This window comes from Schistosoma haematobium, chromosome 3, assembly GCF_000699445.3.
Source record: "Schistosoma haematobium chromosome 3, whole genome shotgun sequence".
Taxonomy (NCBI): Eukaryota; Metazoa; Platyhelminthes; class Trematoda; order Strigeidida; family Schistosomatidae; genus Schistosoma; species Schistosoma haematobium.
Window position 1 is genome coordinate 3543118 of NC_067198.1, and position 23808 is coordinate 3566925.

Here is a 23808-nt window from a genome sequence, read left to right on the forward strand (position 1 = left end):
TCTAACACCCATTTCGTCCATGTTCATCTCCATTTGGTAAGACCCTTCCTGTATTAAGGTATATCTTCTTATATCTTGACATGCATAACCCATTACATACAGTGGCCATAAACAATAATTATCAATGACATTATTGTTATGACGGTGGCCAGTGCCTTTGTTAAGTAGTTGTCAGAAAACTTTGGTTACCCATATCTAATACTACAGACCATAGAAGGCAGTTCGTATCCAAACTTTTCCGTCGTCTTACCACAATCTCAGGGGTCACATAGTTCGAAATGATGGCAAACCAATAAGAGGCTAGTGAGTTGAAAGAACGATTTCACTGATAGTTAAAAGCTTCACTCATAGCTTGAAACGTATCACGAAAAGGACTAGTGCTATTCAACTCGTGTTCTTCGGAATTCTTAGTTCAGTTAACTCTGACTTTTGGTCGAACTTTGAGGAGAATTTTTATATACTTGATGGCCTTCAAACAATGTGGATTTAAACTTTTGAAGGACCAGGCCTGCAGACGCGTTTGGTTAAACATGCTACTACATGACCTCAGTCAACCGACGATTTCGCCCAACTCAATTTAATATTAAACACACACGTTTGTACTTGTTGTGGTTAATCCACCCGAATTCGCATACGAAGAATGTGATAAAGTTCCCCATCGCCAACCAAAGTCTTATGCTGCTGACAAGAAGGGAACCGAAGATGACATACGCAGCTTATTTGGTAGGTCACCTCTTCGACATCGGTTTTCGGACTCAACAATCTGACGACAAAATTCTAACGACTGAGGTGCAATGTTCGGTAGTTAATAACTACGTTCGAACTACGCTAATATTCGAAAACTGATTTATAACAAAACTGTGGGATTTCCAGAACATTTGAACATTTCCAATAAAAATACTTTAACGTTTATTTATATGTGTGACTGGCTTTTTTACAAAAGCACCGGGTAATAACTTCTCATATATAATTTTTCTCAATATTTTGTGATATGCACACACGGATATACTGATATTTTCCAGCAAAAATTACTTATTTATTTAAACACAGAAATGTTTTGACGTTTCTTTAATTTCTAGGACGACTGAGAAGAAAAATGGAAAACGGAACGTAACAAGCTATCAGAAGGAGGGATAGGAATGGCAGGCTCGTTGAGTTTAAACGTATTTTGTGCGCGTCTTATGTTCATCACAACCACACCAAGAGGAAGTGATATATGGGGATGCATAAATCCCGACAGAAATAGTTCTGTTAGTCTCTGACATTGATGTTGACTTCACTGGTCTTATGGGACATACCCTACTCGAAGGCGGCCGATCAAGCATCCTCACCAAATCACGAGCCGACCCGTCATTCTAAGCATCTCTCGCAACAACTACTCAGCTTAGATCGAACACTTCTTGACATATCGAATAATTTTCAAATTCACATCCGAAATCCTTCATTCCTGGCTTCTGATTTGACTGAGTTTTGGATTCATGATCAAAAAGACGTCGCGAACAACAGTGATGTCATGCCCTAAACGTCCTTGATGTATTCAACCAAGCTGGCAATTGAAAATGAAAACAGGTAGCGAGAAGTATTTTAATCTATGTACTTCAACCAAACAACCTCCTGTGCATCGAAAATATAACAGCCAATTTCAGTAACCCTATTCTCTACAGACAAACATATTCGCATAAATTCAAGCTAAACCAACCTCACAAAATGGCTGCTATATTCACTAGGACTGCTGTGATCTACCTACTAACAATATTGAAGCCTATCGAACATTTGAAACTTTGTGTTCACAGTGCGATGCTAGGCAGAAGAAACTTTGTGATTTACTTAAGCTTATCCTAATAATAATAGATATTGAACCTACATCAGGTGGTGCCACATAAAACGTAACTTATTCAAATGCACGTGTGACGGTTTCGGAATCTCGTGCCAACGAGCTTGAAGGAACTCCTTTACCGTGCCTCACTTCTGGTTGTAATTGTTGAATTATTTTAGTTGCACTGTATTACTGATCGCTATCAATCGGTATCCTAGCTATATGTAAGTGTGCTTAATGTGCCCACTAAGTCACCGTATTATTGTTTCTATCATTCTCTTATTAATCTTTCATTACCAAACCGGGAATCTTTCTAGAAAAAAAGGTAAAAGAGGAAGTAAGGGAAAACACAAGGAGAACAATTTGAAGGATCACTAAGGAGTTAGGAGCGAAGTATGGGGAGAACGCTTTAAAATGTCTTCTAAATTACATGGCAGCGCGACAGATTCAGTTAGAAATAACTTAATAGGTTTTCCTAAAGAATACGAATGATGTTACGGATTGAAACGTTTAGCTTACATTGTCCATTTGTTGACATACCTTTCGAGTGACGTTCTTTTGCGTGTAGCTGTAAACACGTTATCCGTGTTCTCATTAGAGTCTTAAATGAAGCATATAAAGCAATCAGTGCATAGCGGTGCATAAAATTGTACGTGAACAGATGCAAAGGAAGGAAGATTCGGTATTTACTTATACAAGAAGCCGATAATTTGTTGGCATTTCAAACCTACAGTGACAACAATAGGAAATGTTGCACTATTTTCCATACTAGGCAAAAAGGAAACTTTTTAGCGCGTTACTTTTGTTGTTTCCTCTATTCTTGCTGGTCAGTTGAGATAGTTTGGGAAAATCTGGGTGTTTCTTGGTACAGAAAACACGAGTAAGCTTTAAGAATACCCGGGACTTAAATTTTTTTACCATGATATCATCATTAAGCATACATTTTTGCTGTGTTTATTGAGTAATCACCTTATAAGTACACTTATTCATCTCTTTCAGATTCCCATAGACATTTCCGCGCCTGACAAACCTATAAACTAGCCTCATACTTACCAAAGGCTGAACGTTACATATATCTTAGATGTTTTATAGTATCGATTTGCTTTCAGCTCATCGAGGGAAGTTCGGGATTATATGGTTTGATATCTTACATCACTGACTTTTTAAAGGCTGGCAGCTACCAGGGTAAGAAAACAACTATCAAGAAAGGAACTAAATTCTGTCAATATTGTTACTGCTTGGTATGTTTAGTCTCATCTTTTATTGCTGCTAGCAATGAAATAACTTCATATATTCTAGGAGAGACACAACTTCGACTCTCATTGTACTTAGCATCCCAGTTGACCTTCGGCATTTGTATCATTTACAGAGAAAAAACTATTGTTATGCTACGTAAGTTAGACATACTGGCTACCTTTTTCTGTTTTTTTTTGTGCTGATTAAATATTCCGATTTGTTTATAAATACTAGGTGACTTGCAAGAGCTGAGCCAGAAAGCTTCTGTAACTACAAGCCGGTCCATTGACCTACCCACTTGGTAAAAACTTTGTTCACGTTTGTTAGTTCGTTTGTCTATTTGCCACAGTTTGTTGCTCTACATTTTTAACGAGTTCTTTGTTTTATGTATACAGTACTAAATCTCGTACAAAGCGTAAAACTTGCGCACCAGTTGATGATCCTGAAGTACCTCTGTTAAACTTGTACAACGAAACAAATGATTTTGGAAATCTTCAGTTGCCTGATTTGTTTTGGCCCAGTATCAATGAACCTTGTCTGGATTTCATGGATACACAAACTCTGTATCAAGCACGAAATGAAGACATAACTTTGGTGGAAGACCCTTCGGTCGAGGTATGTTGTTCATAATCCTCGCCATATTTGTTTTTTGCCCAAGTTAGAACGTCTTATTTAGATATTTAAGCTTATAGAATGTTTAGAGTTCGAATCCTTGTTTCGAAGTCAATTTTCACTATTAAGGATAAAAAGTCAAGCAGCCTATACTAGTCCTTGCAGTTCGTAGTACCATAGAAACCCACTCTAGCCCTGAATAAATCAACAGGTACTGGTATCCCCCAAATGCCCCTTTACGACCGAGAGTGGAAAGTGTCGACTCTCAAAATGCTCTCATATAGCCACGCGCTTGCAAACACTGCTAGGGAAGTCCTACTCACTGCATTCTCGCATCGGTGGTGTATACAAAATTATGAGGACGAAAGCGAATGGTAGATACGGAGGATCGGCTTCAGGGAGTTAGAAAACCCTGTCTCCAAACCAATAGTGCTTATGGGCTCCAGGATCCTGAGGGAACAAATGGCGTATAAACCCATTGTGGGTCACCGGTTGCCATGGGACCGCATCTCTTAACGTTGCTTCGTTGCCTTGTTGACTAGACCTTCAGGTCGAAGTTTCGGGGTGTAGCTCCTTATGAAAACCAACTGCTTTGGTCTGGGCACCTGGGCAGTATCTCAGCCCTGACAAAAATCAAATAATTTGTGTGGTGTTCATACATTTTTTGCCCCCTTGTACTAATATTTATGTGTTTAGATAAATAAATGGATATTACGTGTTCTTGTAAAGAATTATTGTAGTTCACTACTCAGTGCGAAAACGAAACTTAGGCCGTGAATGGCTTAGTCATGATCTTCAAATTTTTTAAAAATGTAGTCACAGATGATTAGTTCTAGGCGATGAAAAATATGAAACATTCATACCAAAATTATCGTTCCGCATACGGTAGGCCAGTATTAAATCACTTAATAATCAGCTAGTTAACGAGTATATCTTAAGGTGTTAGAAAGTAATTAAGTGAAATCTTGAAAAAGAATGAAGTAGATCGCGTGATGAATTATAGAACTTGTGAATAAATATAAAAGACATGTAGTTGTTAAAAAATAAACAAATCGAGCGATGAGTATTATTTTATTGTATCAAATCATGTATATGACTGTAAAACCATAATGGAAAACTAATTTAAAAGAAATTTATTTGCTCGATTCGTTCTTCCTTTTACTAAATGTCAGAGTGGTGATCTTTTAGAATTAGAAGTCGATAAGATGGGTCATATAATGATACTAATAGAAAAATTTGTAGAGTTGAGATAATTAATTGGAAGTAAAAAATCGCTGAATAAAGAGATGATTTTGGTGTACATAAAATAAAAATTAGTTTACAAAATAAACGCTAATAAAATGATAGAAATAATAACTAAAGGTGATATTGTTCAGAACTATGCATTTACCAAGATATTGATCAGTTGGTTTCTGTCTCTTTATGGATACATAAATCAGGTTTGAGTTTCTTTATTCTTACCTAAGAGACTGTGTTTTTGTCTGCCGATAATTTGGAAGGATTGGGGAATGTCAATTGTATGCCCTGTATCAATTAAATGCCAAGCTATCGTTCTATTTAAAGCTGTTCCTCCTCTCAGTTTCAAATTCTTTGGAACTTGCTTAGAAATGCGAAGATTTACTCTTCTCTCGATCTTTCTAATGTCTTTTCTTTGCCACTTACATGTAAATTGGTAAATGCAGTTGAAAGTACTAAGAAAAGGGAATCTATCTATATTTCTTTATTCGAATGAGCAGTTCGTTCCGCGTAACACCGTCAGTCCTGGCGTTAAATAAGCAATACTCTTTGCGGCATTCACCCCGTAGTTGATTTTTTCAGTGATTTCATCTCCTTTACAGCGCAGATATAACAAGTAGGTTTTCTTTTCCACTAAAACGTACTCAACGTGTACGTTGGTTTTGAAATACTTCTCGATCAATTTCACTGTATATGCATTTTCACGTAATAAAAGCAAGTTCTTTCATACTTCCTTTGGAGGACGTTTTATGTGCACCAGCCGAGTCTAGAACACCAATAACAGCCTCCACTATGCGAATCGAATCATTTATTTCAGACATACTGGGTTTATATATCAACCAAACAGACCGCAACGCACCATAAAATAGGAAACAACATTTATACACAAAAACGCTAAAATGTGACTGAATGTGGGATACAGTAGTCAATAAACTGAACATAGCTTAAGAACAGTGAACCGTACAATAATAATATATAGGTCAAAATGATGCTTATAACAAGGGAAATATAGATGTACATAATCTAATTATACCATAAGAATATATAGATAATATTTGTTCATTAATAGGTCTCGTAATTTAATCTTCGCTAGAATATAACACTGTCCACACAGTCAATCGTTGTTAAAAAAACTTACAAAACATTTGCCCAATGAATAATAACCTCAAACAATAGAACTGTATAAACTCTGTCCAATTAAAAGAAAAACCGACAAAAATACACAAGATCCCAGGAAGTGCAAAACTAACCAAAAATAGTGTACTTCAATACGAATTTGAAGAAAATCTCGAACTTTAACCGAAATAATCCTTGTTAATGTTGACCAAATATACTTTTGATACATAAACACACAAAAGCAAAGTTAATCCACAGGTTTAAAAACACTGGGCTATTGGAACGCGCGCTTGCAAATGTATAATCAAAGACCAGTCTAGTAGTGATTTCACTAAATGTATCAATTTCAGTTTGGCATAAATACAAGGCTTAATGGCTTACGTTAGCAATAGCGGTTTAAATTAACATTTGAATCAATGTCTGGTGCATATTTACCCGAGTCACCGTTTTGTCTATTACTCTAAGGAGTTACGGTTCATATTACTGATTTTCTATGTAATGTATATCTCCCTACCTTCCTCGTTTCGATAAATTTTCACTATCCTCATAATTCATAACAACAAACGAAGACAGAGTAACGGCTATGAAGAGTTTACTCTAATTATTGCTTCACTGACTTGATCCATACCATTTATTACCTAGCAGTAGACATTTATACCATTTAAAGCTGTATCTCTGCTGTGTAGGTCTGACTAGAACAACCTGCAAATCCAGCAAACTGATTTATTAGTAACATGTCTCACAGTTCAAAATGGTAAATCAGTATAAAACGAAATCGCCAAAGGAATCTTGGAGAAAACAAAAGATTGGATACATTTGAATATGACAATCGTCTTTTCGTTTATAAAAGTGAATTATGTATGGACATTGATTGATGAGGTAGTTTTGTTACATGTTCTACTCAGGATATTCCAATCTCACACACTTGCTACATGTTCCTTTTATTAAGGATACCGACCCTATTTAAGCTTATTGGTACCTATGTTGAAACAAGTATTTATGACTACTTCTGCATGTCTTCTGTCTTATTATAGACAACTGGTACTCGTTTTTCATTTGGTGAAGATTTTTTGCCTGAGTTTATCCTTGAATCGATAAATCGTGATCATCATACCATCCAACCAGTAGATTTAATTCCTGTTGAGATTCAAAATGGCAAGAGACACATTTCTAAACATTTAGTACATGAGAGTGAAGCTGAAGTTACAGAATATTCTGCAGTAGAAAGATCATATTATTCAGATAAACCTCAGAGGTTTGTTTTTCTCGGTTCATTGGTCTTATTTTTCTTTCTTGTCAAATTGACAGTCTAATTTTGTTGAGTTTAATCAAATTCAATTCAAGTGACAAGAATCCTGGCATGATATTACCTGCGTATATTACGTGCATGTTTAGTACGTTTATTATCCATCAATTGATTCACGTTTATAAAACGAACCGCCTTCTCTACTTACCTATATTGCATTATGGTCGACATATTATAGAAAAGCATAAATTTTATCTGTAGTACATTTTGGTTTCTCTTATCTGAGTTAGCGAATTAGTGGCTTCATAAATGATCATTTTCCCATAATTCTCTCCTTTCTGCCTAACAGTCAGTCAGCTAAAACGTAAAACCATGCACGTATATGCATTGGCCCAAATTGCAATGACTCATTAGCACAACAACATGAACACCGAATTCATAGAAGTGGTCACTTCAATGGTATTAATGTATAAAAGAAAGATTGTGTATAAGGATATAGTACAGAAAGAAAGAATTAGTTCGTAGAAAGAGAGATGTAAAGTAATTTCAATCTCATAGTTTGAGGGGAGACAAGTAGTGTATACTTCTGCACCATTGTGATCGGTTCTGAGCCATGTCATCCAGGGTCTCTAACCATGGATTCGACAGTCACGCGGACCCCAACCAAGTAGACTGCATCTACTAGCATGACTTCAAGGACTGATGTCACGTTTCGGTTTGGTTGCCCATAACTTTCTTCCATTCATCTTCAGCACTTGTCAGCATTGTGAGCCGTAGTAATCGGTGTTTGGGCATGCGTAATACGCGGTCCAACCATCTCATTCGATGGGGATCCACAACCTCATCAACTGATTTATCATCACTCCCTAATATCCTGCGTCTAACCTCACTATAACTTACCCAATGATCCCAGCAGATGTGAACACTATTAATAAGATGTCTGTCATCAAATACTGATAACTTACAAGTATCTTCTGCATACTAACCCAAACATTATCTGATTTTAATTTGTAAAGTTTTTAGCTATGTTTAGAGATGACGCCTCAAACTTTTAAAATTTAGTTAACATCCAAGATTCGCTACTTTTTTTCACTTATCTACAGCCTGACATTGTAAAATAATTACGACAAATTAATCTTGGCTCTCAGCTGCCTTGGTACTACCGAGAGCGGAACGAGTCCGCTCTTCCTCTCATATGACCACGAGTATATAGCCACTTCCAAGTAAATCCTACTCATTCCCTTCTCTTAGCGATGGTGTTGTTTACGAATTTGAGAGGACGAAAAGCAAATATCCTGCGCCTAAACGTAGTTGGTAGGCACACAGGATCCATCTAGGGGAATTCGGAAGATTTGAATCCAAACTAATGGCGCAGATGAACTCAGTGGTCTTTGGAGGACAAATTGGGCATCGGCTACCGTGAAACTGCATCTTCTAACGTTTCTCCACTATCTTGTGGATTAGATCTCTTGGTCATTGACTCGAGAAGGGTCTTCTAAGAAGACCACCTGCTTCGTTTTGGGCAACCAAGCAGTATCATACCCCTCACACTTATTATGGCCCATATATATTTTGGTGCCCCTTTGTACCAATGTTTATGTTTTTAAATAAGTAATTAAATAAAACATTCTTTTGATTCAAACGCAGTATTAGTCCAGAATAGCACCGGTATAATGACGAGTATTTTTAGGCAAATGTATTACTTAAATACCACATTTAAATAGAACTGTTTGAGACGTTATATTATCCTCCTCAATATATATAAGAATTTAGTTGTGAAGTGTTGATCTGTCCATAAAATTTGTTGTCATTCGATCATTCGGATAGAATGCGAAGTGACAATTAATTTGTAAACACTGTCTTGATTTTGCGACACAACGAAAATGACCCACCTGAGAATTGCGTTTTTTATGTAGTGTACTACTAATACGTTTGAATCGTGTCATTTACTTTCTAAAACATTTCTTTCAAGGCCGATAACAACAATACAAGAAAGTAATGTCATATACGATTCCGTATTAAATCAATTTGTCCCCGTACGTACAGAGATAGTGAACTCGTAAGTTTCGATTGAAAATTTTTACTTAATTGTACTTATTACATTTAAATGTATTCGATAAAGTGTATATAAATCTAGACTTTTGCTCTGAACTTAGCAAAACTAATCAACTGTGTCCGTACAAGCGTAAGCACGTGAAATAGATTTGAAGATATAATTTGTTAACTGAAAATCTATTATGCGAACCACTGTGTCCCGACAGTTGTAATTTTTCCACCTAGTTCTATCTAGTCAGTATTTCTGTAAAGATTACTGCTATCTCAGTAGCCATCGTCATCAGCTTTGATTAGTTTAAGGTGAAGTGTGTGTTTCCATTGTGAATTATCAAGGTTTTTTGTCATCATAAAGTATATCGTACTGACACTTTGAATCAATTGCCTGAATTTTTTGCACTAATATTGATAAACTGTAATTATATATAAAGCCTATCTTAATGCGATTTATAGACTTGTGATGTAAGTTACTATTGTTTTCAACTCTATGATGATCCGAAGTGCATGTGTAGTGTTGAGAAACAATAATTGATATGTAGTACTACTGCATTGGGTTTATTGTATCTCAGCTTCTATGACACATCGTAAATTATCTGAGAGATTATCATCTCACTTTTTTTATTATGTTGTAATTCACTACCTTTTTAACAATCGCTTTTTTTCAAGTTCAAAGGATTTGACTAATGCGAAAACGCTTGCTCAAGGAAGCGCTAATAAATGCATAGTTTCACAGTCTTCTGACGTACCTATGGACTCAGTCAATGCGTAAGTTTCTTTCCTACGAAATTCTTGCATCTGCTTGAATTTTAGTATGATAAAACTATTCTACGGACCAACTTGTTTAATGATTGGGAATGTTGATGTGTGAAATAGTACCAGTGTGCTTGAAATTACCTAAGAAGTAGATTTTTAGACCTGAGTCGGCTACGACTCACATTCACTCTATCTTCAAAGTGGGACAGAATTTTTGTTCATTTACGACGAAGTGTGATTGGTTACTGAGCAAAGACATTTGCCTTACCCTAATTAAAAAAATATGTAGACTATCGTTATATTTGGAAGTTTAATTAACTCATGATTTTAGATTGGGCTGTTGGATGTTGTTTTATTTAAATCTTTGGTTGTGATCTAATTTAGTAGTTTAATTCTATAGTGTATTCTGTGTATAATCAAAACGTTGGACTAAATGATGCTTAGGTTCGAGGTAGTTTACTAGGTTTGATCATTTCATTTTGAACACATGAGACCTGATACATTGTGGCACCGAAAAAGAAAATGGGGAAACAAAGAACGATCAAAAAGAAAAGCTCTATGGTCATAGCAACTATGTCAGCCTACTGTAGTTCTTTTTTCTTTATTTATATTAAAGTATTCCACTTGAATTTGCTTATGTATTCATTTATGTTTCTACATTTCCAGAATTTCAACTAATGTGGATAGTTCACTAATGGTAAGTTACGAATCAAATAATAATTCTAGTTATTTTTACCTACTGATCATTCGATTTGCATGTACAACGATGTGTGTGCCAGTTTATACAGCGGAATGTTTTTCTAAAGTTCATGTAACAAGCTACATCCCTTAGAGTAGCTGCTACCTTGACGTGGTAGTCGGGTTTGCCTATCGTAATAACTCAAGCTATACTGGCTTGGACATTCTTTCCTTAATGTTCTACCATTTCAGATAGATCGACTGGAAAAATTTTTGAACTCAAAGCACTAACTTATGGTACGAGGGTGAATTTGTACTTCTGACTGTAGAGGAATGTGACAGTAGTGAAATGTTTCCCTTGGACAACTAGCATCTTCAGTGGTCTTGCCTTCTCACAATGGAAGTAAAAAGTTAGGAAAAGTCGACCCTAAAAAAACATCCAAACTTACCTCACCACATTGGTTTTCTTCTTGGGCATTAATACTTTTGAAAGTGTGGAGCTAACGCATCAAAAGCTTCCCATACCTATGCCCTACCACCTCTTATCTCAACGATCAATTTTGTCTGATGTGTGAGTAGGCTATGTAAAGAACAGATTTTCATTTTGTCTAAATAACTAACGAATAGTATTCCTCACGCATTTACAATCATCGTTCTTATATATTAAACGGGCTTCTATGTGTTTTCAATATCTTTATGGATATATCATGATGTTTTCATGTTATATCTTTGTTTTGGATACAACAATGTTCAACCACGGAATAGGCCACATTGATTTATTTTCTAATTGGGAATTATAAACTACGTTATCATGCATATTATTTAGTTAATATTTAGATTATTTTATATCCATGTTTCAGTTTGCAAATTCTATTTAACAAGGGCAGTTATGGTAGTATTGTAGTGAACAAGAACACAAGTGGGGCATTAGAACATGAAATTACAGAACATCTCACTAAAATCTGAGAACCATATGGTAAATAGTTAATTTGCAAAATGTCAATCAATTGTCTCGAACTTGACTGTTCTTTTTGCAAATATCAGTCCATCGTTTCAGGTTTCATTGTTCATGCATTTTCATACCAATTGATTTCGGTTCCCGTTCTTTCTTCTCGATCTTCTACTGAAATACATTCTATGCCTGACCGTCGTTATATACTACTTATGTGAATATAAGTAGCTCACACCACAGCATCTGTTTTCTATTTCAGCCTTCTGCACAGTTCAGCACTGAAATAATTAATAATTCTACTCATTTGGAAAACATCAAACAATCGAATGTTGTATTAGAACAAGTTGAATTGACTAAAGATTTTTTAACAGAAACAGAAATGACTCAGATATTACCGCAGGAAGAAGAAGAAAGGTTAGTTACTCATTTTATAATTTATCTTTTTTCAAGTCACATAAATCTCCTATAAAAACACAACAAAAAGAAATGTATAAAGAAAACTTAAAACACCTTAATAAGTAGAGATGGATCATCATTATCAAATGGGATCCAGGATATGCGTTTCATCCTATTTTGAATTACGCCAGATTGATTTATCTACACTCCAGAGTTGGTGTTTATTCCGGTGTTTCAATCCCATTATCGTTCGCTTCAAATAACCAATTCAAAAATTAAAATAGTTCTTCCTTCTACTAAATCTGAATAATGATATAAAAATATGAAGGTTATCATTTATTCATTTCTCTAATAATTCCTAAAGATTCGTTACTTTAATGCACCGACTTAGTTTAGTTCACATTTAAAAATGAATCCTTTCAACAGATTGATAGAGGTTTATGTGAATGTGTCATTATTAGCTGATGTGTTTATGACACATATTGAAAATTTCGCTAAAGATCCATTCGAAAATACATACCTTTATGAGCGAATACGTATATGACATCATAGTTATCGGTAACAAAACAGGATGCAAATTTTTTTCATACAAAGAGAAGGATAACCCGCTTCTTTTCTTAAATATACTTATATGTAAAAGAGATGGTTTAGTCGAACGATACGTTTTTAGAATGCTCTCTTAGTTTTTATGGTTATTGCCTAGTTCAGTCATGACAATGATGTTATCATCGTTGCAGAAAATGTAAATTCATGGATCACAAAAATGGATTTTGTCAAAAGAGGAAGCTAAATCGCTCCAGAAATACCAAAAAGCCTATGTTCCAGATCATGCACAAATTTGTTGAGCCTAACAGCGTACTTCAGGAATTAAATTGTACTCTGAAAAATTTTGATTGACCACATTTTGTTATCGTAAATAATGAAACTGAAAACCTTTCATTACAATCATAGGAGTTATTGTGATTACGACACTTTGTCATAAAATTGGTTGATTTTAAAGTGTTCATCGATGGAAGAACAGCTGGGAATCAACGTCTTTTTATCCTGTTTTCAAAATGGTTACCACTAGAAACCAACTCATTTGTTTGCACTGAAACGATATCATGTGTTGAGACCTATTTAAACCATGATGTCTAATTATGTATATCAACTTATTTTGGACGTAACAAGACTTTTATTCGTTTTTTCCACTTTTTTTAATTGCTCAACTGATTTTTTTAAACTACATATTCACATTACGTAAAATATATTAGTAGTGAAGATTTATACTCATATATCTATAATTTTGGTATTTCTTCTATGACTAGAACCTTTACTAGTGCTTCTGAACAGAACTTATGTCCAATTTCGTTATCTCGATTAAATCCATTACATCCTGTCGAATCTGAGGAGAATACGCATCGTCGTCGTATAAAAAAGCATTCTAATAAGCTCATCATTGATGAAATCACCCGACTAACAGCATCAGAATTACGCTGGAACATGTTACATGGCGAGGAGACTATGGTTACACGAGACATTTATCTGGCTGATTCAACTCCACGCAGTCAAACACGATATCTGTTGTCTCGGAGTGTTTCACGATTATTCTCTGTCCCCAGTAATCTGGAAACTGCTCTTAGTTTAAGACTTTGTGAAGTACGTCATTTGTTTGCATCTATACTTCTTACTTGTAACAAAGTGAATTTTCCTATCTCACATATTTTCATTCCAGTAAAAACGGCGTTTTTAATAAAAACGGAGTTGATGTTGACTTTGAGCAGACGTTTTATGGATTATAGATGTAACTGACTTAAGACAAGTAATTACCAGCCTAACTTAAATCAAAATATTCAATGTTTTCATAAGCTCTGTCAGTTTCGTTTAGTTTTCCTGAATAATCGGATCAATTAACTATTAATTCAACAATGTATCCGTACATCTTTTCTACACAACGAGTTAAAATAGTTATTTATGTAGGAGATTAGTTTCCTGCAACTTTTTTTTCCAGTTGAATGAGTTGATTAAAAACTCTAAGTTAACCAAAACTACTAGAGTTTGATATTCAACACCCCGAACACTTTTGAAGTTAGTTCCTCTGAGTAAAACTGAAAAAAAAACAACTATTACAATGAAAACATGTTAGATCAGTTCAATGTTGTCGTGGTGCCTTATTTTCTACTCTTATACTTTTGTGAGAAAAAAGTAATGTGTAAACTGTTGTATTGGATGTAGTGTAGTTGTATACACTCTCTATCATCTGCCCTTAAACTATGAGATTAAAATTGTTTCATATCTTTCTTTCTATACTATATCCTTACATAAAATCTTTTTATATATTACACCATTGAGTTAACTGATTCTATGAGTCCGATGTTTGTCTTGCTGTGCTAATGTGGTGTGGCAACTTGGACCGATGCATACATATGCCTGATCCTACTTTGTAACTGACTGATTGGATGTAGCATTCACAGCAACTAACCAAGTGTTTTCTTATCCGTAGAAATAGTGGCAAGCCAATTTAAAGCACAGTTTATCAGTTCATATAACATTGACATTAGAATGGATCACATCAATAGTTTATTTTTAAGATCAATATGTGTATTTTTTTCCCCTAGCTTTGGTGTTATCATCGGCGTTTATGTGAAAAAGCTTTACAAAAAAGGAAATTAGATGATTTGTCATTAAATAATGATGTAATCCAAACTAAACGTCCTGCTAAATCATTATCAATAAAAATGAATGCTATTACAGAAGAAAATGAATCTTCAGTAGAAATTCAAAGAATTGCTGGAGATCATTCTTCTCTAATTGGATCTGAATCTATTTTTGGAACTAGTAATATAATTGATGTAACCAATAATCAGGTGAGATAAAACAAAATTATTCATACCATTTTTGTTATATAATTTGCATCATTTAAACTCATCTTGTTTGGATAACATAACACCTTTCTTTAATATCGGTCCATGAGGACTGATCTCATCGATAATCCGTTTGTATTTCAACGGATTCATTTCACAAATAAAAATTGTTTAAGCTAATTAATTTCTATAAAAAAGTAATGGTAATGACATTGTGAGTTTGTTTTTTCTGTGACACTTATATCTATGTCATTTTGTCCCGAATGGATTAAAATCTAATTTACCAAAATCATCCGGTGTTGACTATCTTCAAGTGAGACGAGCATTAGGGCTGAAGTATTTGTATAGGCTGATTCGTATCAAATAATAATACCAAGAACTAATTTAATATGTAGTAACTTTTGTTCCACAGTGATCACATTCCGTTGTTTCGATTTATTGGTTTGCCCACGTAGCATTTTTTGATGTAATCTGTCCGATAAATTGCTTCATTGACACTACACAATTTAGAATACACCAGTCTTATAAGCAATGATAGATAGTGGCTAGCAGTGAAATCCAGGACGCGCGTTTCGTCCTATTTGGGACTCGTCAGATTGATGTACCTGCATCTCAGAGTTGATGTTCACTTTTTGGGACTCAAACCTTTTACCGTTCGCTTCAAACACCATCGCGTTATCCATTTAACTACTGCAGTCTATCTTTGCCTATAATGTTTGTGAATTAAGGCAATACACACAGTATGCACATATGCCAATATGAAACTGATCAATTTCAGTCCTAAACATCAATGGAAGATTCAAGTAAACAATACCATTTTAATTTACACCAGTCTTATCTTGGAAATATTGTCCTTCCGTACTAATACCTTTCTCATTTGTGTTAACATTGTTTGAAACACCACTGAAAAGGTCTTTGAAGTTAGGCTATTTAGCTATATGTTTTCTTAAATTTGTATGCATAAAAGATTATCCGGAATTCACTTCACAAAGCAGACTTCAAACGTTCGACTTTTTCATTAACTCGAGAGTTAGACTGCCTTTCTGGTTTTATAGTCTTGATCCATTTGAAGTTTTACATTTAGCTGATTAATTATTTTACACCGAAGTGATGAATGGGTCTTTACTTCTTTATTCTTTTAGATCCCTATTTCACAAGTTCATTAACTTCATAGACACTCAAATGATTCTATGAAAACTGATACCTCTTCATATATATAAATATACACAAACGTTTCTTGTCTGTTAAAGTTTATTACTCAATCATCTTAATAGGGATGATATGACCACTTTCTATATCTGACCTTTAGTGATTTACTCCAATTTCACCGCTATGTATTGGGTATCATAGAAGGTTATTCTGTTATAATCGTAATTCTTTTTAAATATCAATTCTTTTCACTTATATTACGTTAGACGATCAGTGTGCGTGAATCATTAGTGCAAATGAAAGAATCTTTTGGGGGTGCTAGTGATCAACCTATCCCAGATATCGTAACAAATGTACGTGATAATACTGCTTCTGAAATAACTCGTCAAGCTCTAGATCTCCCTATTCCAGGGACTTCAATATCTTTGCCTACTGAGTGTACAACATTAGTTCCTGTAATTGAAGAACCTGAAGAAAATCTGCAACAACAAAATGAGTTGGGTTAGTTTATGTTTTTATTAATATTTTCACTCACTAAATCAAGTTTTATCTCCACTAGACGATGTGACTAGACCACATCGCCAAAGAAGTTTAGCTATAAACTGTCGCTCGTCTTGAGTTATAGACGTATACTAATGATGTTCTAATCCGGTCACACCTTTCCCTGTTTCTTGCTTGAAGCAGGAAATCCACTGCAATAAAATTATTTGTGGTACAAAGTATATTTTAGGAACAGCTACAGAGATAATCAAAGATGAAAGTGATATGCATCACAATATAAGTAGACGTGATATGTTTTTGACCATAAGGCATCGTTCCGCTTTCTGGACCAACATATTTCGTGCTATTGTTTCATTGAAAAACGTACCCGAACGTTCGTAGACCTTTTAAAAAATTCTTCCGAATTACTAGTTATCGAGTTTGAGCTTACGGTCAGATATAATGACATCAAGCAGAGATAGCCCTCTCGTCATCTTACTTTTTTCAGGAATCGCTTAATTACTGAGATATTATATTGATTCATCTTCTCATAGTGACAATTCTGTCTGATAGAAATGCCGCTAAAATGCAGCCCTCTGATCACCTTAAGCAACAATGCAAACTTGTTCGGGATTTATATCTCTCTCTAAGTGTTAATTGTTGCATTGGAACTGTTCTACGTGAATGCTTGTGCTTAAGTTGTTGAAAGTATTGACTACTTCACTTATTTTGAAGCCTAGTTAACACTGGTGCGTTGTTGTTTGACAAGATCCCGGTATGTTTGAAAAAACTAGACTAGTTTTCAAGAATCCTCATTATTTGTAGTGTAGTTGAAATGTCGCTCTGTCGATCACGGAATGCTTATTCATTCTTCTCGAATCATATCGTTTGAGCCTAATGTTTCCCACTACTCTGATGCTGTTACGATTTTCAGTATATAATTTATGTTGATAATTCGAGCTTGCTATATTGATATATCATAACAAGTTGAATCAACGTACATAGGTGATAGGTTCTGCGCTTCTGACTGAATATTATGTAGTTCGTCGTTATGTATAAAAGTGTTCTAGAACGTCTTTAACTGAAGAATTTCAAAGCGAAAAACATGACTGCTTATACAATCTTTCCCCCAAATAAGCAAATGAATATTGTTCTATCTTTAAAACACTTTTTTCTGTAGGTTTATTTTCAGAACATATATAGTAGTTACTCTTTATTATTTATGTGTCGTATATATTTTACCTTTGATTGTTTGTAGATTCTACGTCTGTTGTTCCCAATTTAACTGAAGCACTACCTGATCAATCTCAACTGCCTACTGAAGTTTCCTCTTTAACGGGAAAACATTTTCATGATAAATCACAATTATGGAGGTAATTGTAATTGTTCACTTGTTTCTTTTCTTTTTATATTTCTTCCGAAAGATTTGTAAGTAATATTAAAACTATAAGGACTACCATACCTAGAAGTTAATATCACAAATAATTAAGTTATTTGTAATCTGAGAACATTTCGCCAGTTACAGTTGTGGAATAATGGTGCATCCAGGCGGTTTAAGATCTATTATTTTATTATTATTTATTTTATTTTAACACATAAACATTGGTACAAGGAGGCACCAAATAGATATGCGCCACATAAATCATTCAATTTGTGTGAGGGATGGGATACTGCCCAGGTGCTCAGACCGAAGCAGGTGGTTTTCTTAGGGGGCCACACCCCAAGCCTTTGACCTAAAGGTCTGACCCACAAGGCAGTGGAGCATCGTGAGGAGATGCAGTCCCATGGTAGCCGGTGACCAACAATTGGTTCATACGCCATTTTTCCCGCAGGACACTGGAGCCCATGTGTACCATTGGTTTGGAATCCGGTTAAAGCGCCGCACATTCGCTTTTCGTCCTCGCAATTTCGTAAACAACACCCCCGCCACAAGAAGGCAGTGAGTAGGACTTCCCTGGTAGAGGCTGTATACGCGTGGCCGTGTGAGACCATTTCAAGAAGGAGGACTAACCCACCGCACTCTTGGCCATACCAGAGCATTTGGGGGCATTCACAGTTGTATAATATACCCCTGTGGGTCAGGGTAATTTTACATTGGTTTTCAGGAGAACCAGACACCGTATATGCTTTAACGCTACAATCTGAATAGTACAGCTCAATCCTGTGGCGCAACCACACAGAAAATTGAGTCAACTGATAGCATATATCTTTTTCCTCGGAAAATTAAACTAAATATTGACCAATTGTATTCACTACTCATCAACTCTCATTTATTATTTAGGCCTGAACTGATGTTTAATTGGTTCAACCTATAAGTTTTGTTTTTAGTGTTTTTTTTTGTTAGTGTTAAGTTTCCGAATTCCATTAAAATGTTCATGAGTTCGTACTTAGAAATCAACTTTCTCTGTTGTTGATATGTCCATTACAGTGTAACCCTTGATTCAACCTTTACTACAATTTAATCGTGATTTGTATGATTGTTTTGTATCCATCTACGTATTGAAGATATATTTAGTATTTTTCCCTACATGAATATAATAACACTGATTCTTCAATTTAGATATCTCTATAGTCAACTAATAGAGTCAAATTCTTATTCGATCGACATTGGAAACCTTTGTCCATTGGGTTGCAGTAAAAAACAAGCAGCATTTGTATTCATGACGCTTTTAGGTATGAAATTTATTCATTTTAACTGTTCTTTCTCTTTATTTAAGTTTTTTTTATTTCTGTCACTAATGGTAAAACTCAGTTCACAATCCTCTTCAACTAGTATGTCGACTTATCAAACTTTGTAGACACGGAATACCAAAGAACCACTGCTTTGCACATCTATTGAATTCACAGTTCTCAGTTGATTCATAGCAATGAGTTCTACAATAATTTGACTAAACCTTTCACTCTAACGTGATGTATACGAAAATCTTTACCAAGATAAAACATTTATAATTATTCTTAGTTTAGTGGGGTAAAGGTATCATATACTGATGGCATTGAGTTAACCATACAGAAGTGCAATGGTAGATAACTATTATGTTACCACAAGCAAAATAAATATTGGCAATGTTTGAAATTGAAAACAATATCTATTATGCAACCAAAAAGTGAATTTTAGATTATGCCCATGATAAATTACAAAACACTTACACTCTTAAGTCAGAATGTTTGGTTAAGTACCTGATGTAATTCAGTATGTAGTCAATAGTGCTTCGTGAGGCTAGATAGTATTTTATCACTCAATTCCTTAATTTTTAACTCGAATCTCAACTTTTATAAGTTTGTAAACAGACGGATGGTAAAGAATTGCATTATAGTTGATGCCATCTCTTGACGAAAACTTCAACCCTGACTTGTAGACGCACTTTAGAACTCCAGCGTAACTCTAACCTTTTTGTGTTATCTCGAGTGTTATTTGTTGACAAGATCTATTTGGGGTAATATTCTTAACTCACAACGCTAACCCGACCCCTAGTCTGCAAACCTTAACCTTTTTCGTTTACTAAAATGAATAATTCTTCATAGGAAGGTTGATTATTTAGATCAGAGCTATTATTGCTTATTGCTGTTAATTCTTTTATAATTCGTTAGCGTCTCCTGATTACCTGATAGTTCGCCCAAGGTTGTCAGCACACTATACTTTCATCTTTAATACTTTGAAATTTCATGGTGAATTTTAACTTCACGTAGTACATTTTCCCATTTGAATATTCAGGAGTTAGTTGGTAATATAGCTTTCATTTAAAGTTGATGTCAGAAACTTAAGTGAACATTGTACTGATTGAATTTGTTGAATATAAATAAACCGGTGATACCTTATATACTAATCATATTTCATCACATTCGATAGAAATTTAAAGCTCTTATTATTCCTTTTAACTCATCTCTGTTTATTTCACGTCCTTATTTATAATCCAAATGGTTCAACATTAACCTCTAGATGATTATTTTTGTGAAAATTAGGTCAATTTATAGTTTATTTTCATCAAGAACTGAGTACCATTGAAAAGCAAAGAACAATAAACAGCTAACCGGTCCTAGTATGAAGGTTAGCAGTACGTACCACTGTCATACTGAGAATCAAGCCGGTGACCATGTTTCGTTGTCACTGCGTCGCTTTTAGGTCAATAAGTTGAGATCCAGTGGATCGAATCTCCGACTACAATGTTTTCCAGATAATTTGTAACTATTATTCAACCCAATCGGTTATGACTGTCCTTCTTAACATGATTAAATTTCACTTGTCACAATTCACAAACCCTTTAAGAATTCATCCTGAAGTTGGTCCTTTGTGAAATTTTAACTGGAGATTTTGTAGATATTTGGTTTTAAATTTAATAGATCGAAAAGTCCTGAGTTCGACCCGTCTCAAGTTCGTGTCTGCTTGGTACTAAATCAGCTAGCTCATACTACCTAGTTTTATGTGGTACTGTAAATAATCAACAAGGTTCTGTATATTTAGACTTACTGGACCTCCATTTAACTAGTTAATGAGATAAAGTTTCACTAATAAGTTTAACTCTTAAAGTCATTGACTGTTGAATTAAATAATATAGTCAAATACAACATATCAGACAGAAGTCCTCACAACTCGCATAATCAATAGTTGAACACGTTGACTGATATCATTCAAAATCAATGGGTAGTATGAGACCCTTCAGTTGTCATCTGTTCAGTGCTTTCAAGTTTTCGATGATTACCAATCTAAGTTTGATTCATGATTTCAAGAATTTCCAATAATCTTCGTCTTGGTAACTTTTGTTTATGTTTACATTTAATTGATTTATTAAATTTCTTTTGTTATTTTAGAGTTTGCCAAAAATCGCCAAATTATTTTATCACAATGTGTAGCTTTTGGACAAATTCTCATAACAATAATACACTAAGTATTATGAGTTTTAAATCCATTATTCATTGTTTGTTATACCGTTTGTTCATGGAATATTATTATCATTTTATATACAACCTTTTCTTATTATATTACTTTATCAGTTTTGATGAATCAATTTTTCATAATGGATGATCCTATCATCATTACATGCAAATCCTGTGGACAACAATTCATGTCTAGGGGGCATCGAATACATATGCACCACACAAGTCACTTGATTTATGTGTGGGCTGTGATACTGCCCAGATGCCCAAACTGAAGCAGGTGTTTTTCTTAGGAGGTCACTCCCGGAGCCTCCGACGTTCTCATGGTATCCGGTGACCAACGATTGGTCCATACGCCATTTCGTCCCTCAGGATCCTAGAGCTCATGTGAATCATTTGTTTGGTATCAAGGTTTTCCAACCCACCTAGGTGGGTCCATCATATTCACCAACCTGCTTGAATCGCGAAACATTCGCTTTTCATCCTCTTAATTTCGTAAACAACACCGCCATCGCGAGGATGCAGTGAGTAGGAATTCCCTAAAAGTAGCTGTATACGCGTGGCCATGTGAGAGGATTTCGAAAAGGAGAGCGAACTCTCCCCACTCTCTGCTGAACCGGAGCATCTAGGGGCTCTTGGCTCATTATTCAAATTGAATAGATAAGTGTGCTAATATCACCCTGAAGCCTACAGTCTTACATACGTGACTGAAGATGAGTCCTTGATTCATCTTATTACATAATATCACTCATATAAACAAATATTTGTGACATTTAAAAGTTCAATATAAAGTATGTATAAGCTAATGTGAAGTAGTTGATATAATTTGTCTTTTTCACATTAGAGTCGATTATATCAAGCACAGTTAATGACTGCTTTGATGTAATTTAATACAAGTGACTGACTACAAAAGGCATTTTACTCTATAAACATTAGTTATATCCATAACAAACCAATCAAGTTGTTGCTTAAATACCCACTACGTCAATCTAGTCTGATGTCTGCGTAGACTGATCCTTGTTGCTTGTGTCCTACCAGTTGAAGAACATAATTATCTTATTATATTAGTGTGACTCAAATTTTTTTTAATCATTTCGATAAGACACGTAATACGGATCGGTATGTTTTGTACGTCCTACTTAATAATTAGAATTTCATTAATTGTTTTTACATTTAGAAATAGATAAAGTTTAAAGCCAAGTTGTCCGAGATCATCAGTATTGCGTTTACAGTTCTAATAGAATATCTGTAGAACAAATTAAATCCTACGCTATGCAAATGAATGTAATTTGATCTAATTGAATAAGCATTGGTTTATTAGCTCTGTGTTCATACCAAATATTGAAAGTTTCCTCATTACAAATATGAAACAGCTAATAAAGCCTTCTCATAAAAAACTTCATGCAATTAGTTGCTTACAACCAAATATATATTAGAATTTTACATTGAGGTAACAAATATGTAAGTGCAAGAATAGGTCAGAGGCCGAGCTATTGCACTGTTGAGAGCCTTAGTCCCTCTCAGCCTCAATTTCTTTGAAACATGCTCAGAAATGCGAACATATATTCTCTCAGTTCCTCCAATGTATGTGCTTTGGCCTGTACATGTGAATTGGTAAATGCAGTTGTAGCTACTGTGGAAAGAGGACTTGTCGATTTTAGTTTGTTTGAGTGAGCAGTTCGTTTCTCATACCATCGTCAGTTTTGCTGCTGGGTAGGTCACTTTCAACGCGGAATTTATTCTATGATTAATTATTCCAGTAATTTCATCTTTAAAGCGTAAGTATAAGAAGCAAGTTTTCTTTTCCACTCTGTCATACTTGACCCGTGGGTTGGTATTTGCATATTAATGGATGAATTTCGCCGGATATGTATTTTGACGTAGACACTTAGTGATGAGAGCAATTTCTTCTTTCAAGCATTCCTTTGAGCAAATTTTACGTGCGCCGTCAAAAAAGGTTCGTACAATACCCTTTTTGTGACTCATCTGACTTGTTCTTATATATATAGTTATGATTGATAACATTTGTCATTCCAATCCTTTACATCCACTTATGTCAATTATTCCATACTATTTCTTATCTTATTGGCTGTAAGCAACTGATGAGAAACCTCGAAATATAATGAATTCATATTATTCTGCATCAATATTTGTTCTGGTTTTATTTAAATTCATAAAAAATTGCTTTAGTCAGTTTGGTACATAATACTTATGAATAAATAGCAATACCACTTAGAACAAATAAGTAGTTCAAGTTATACGTTTCCTAGAATTAAGACACATTCCCATAGTATTATGTTGTCATATAAAGCTACTAATTATATTGTACTTTTACGACAGACTTGGATGTGACGTTTTTACGATACAACAT

At 34.7% G+C, this 23808-nt stretch overlaps 1 protein-coding gene across 2 annotated transcripts; it reads left to right on the forward strand.

Moving 5' to 3' along the window:
* The first annotated feature begins 1622 nt into the window (after window positions 1–1622).
* On the forward strand, window positions 1623–21955 carry REC8_1 (meiosis-specific component of sister chromatid cohesion complex). 2 transcript variants are annotated; one of them, XM_051212793.1, is made up of 16 exons: window positions 1623–2040; window positions 2816–2953; window positions 2986–3057; window positions 3090–3208; window positions 3287–3353; window positions 3448–7271; window positions 9235–9321; window positions 9981–10079; window positions 10734–10764; window positions 11957–12111; window positions 13401–13731; window positions 14691–14939; window positions 16352–16586; window positions 17824–17938; window positions 19126–19238; window positions 21372–21955. In XM_051212793.1, exons 8-16 carry the CDS (start codon window positions 10063–10065, stop codon window positions 21446–21448), a joined length of 1323 nt encoding a protein of 440 aa, XP_051068709.1. In that variant the 5' UTR covers window positions 1623–2040; window positions 2816–2953; window positions 2986–3057; window positions 3090–3208; window positions 3287–3353; window positions 3448–7271; window positions 9235–9321; window positions 9981–10062; the 3' UTR covers window positions 21449–21955. The 2 variants fall into 2 exon arrangements, with proteins under 2 accessions (XP_051068709.1, XP_051068710.1); XM_051212794.1 differs by having other exon boundaries at window positions 1871–2040; window positions 2816–3057; window positions 3448–3667; window positions 7051–7271.
* The last annotated feature ends 1853 nt before the right edge of the window (window positions 21956–23808 follow it).

Excerpts from the sequence above, each read along its gene's own strand:
- REC8_1 (XM_051212794.1), top strand. Across the intron at positions 17,939-19,125 it reads GATAAATCACAATTATGGAG|ATATCTCTATAGTCAACTAA; the intron begins GTAATTGTAATT and ends TCTTCAATTTAG. Across the intron at positions 19,239-21,371 it reads TGTATTCATGACGCTTTTAG|AGTTTGCCAAAAATCGCCAA; the intron begins GTATGAAATTTA and ends TTGTTATTTTAG.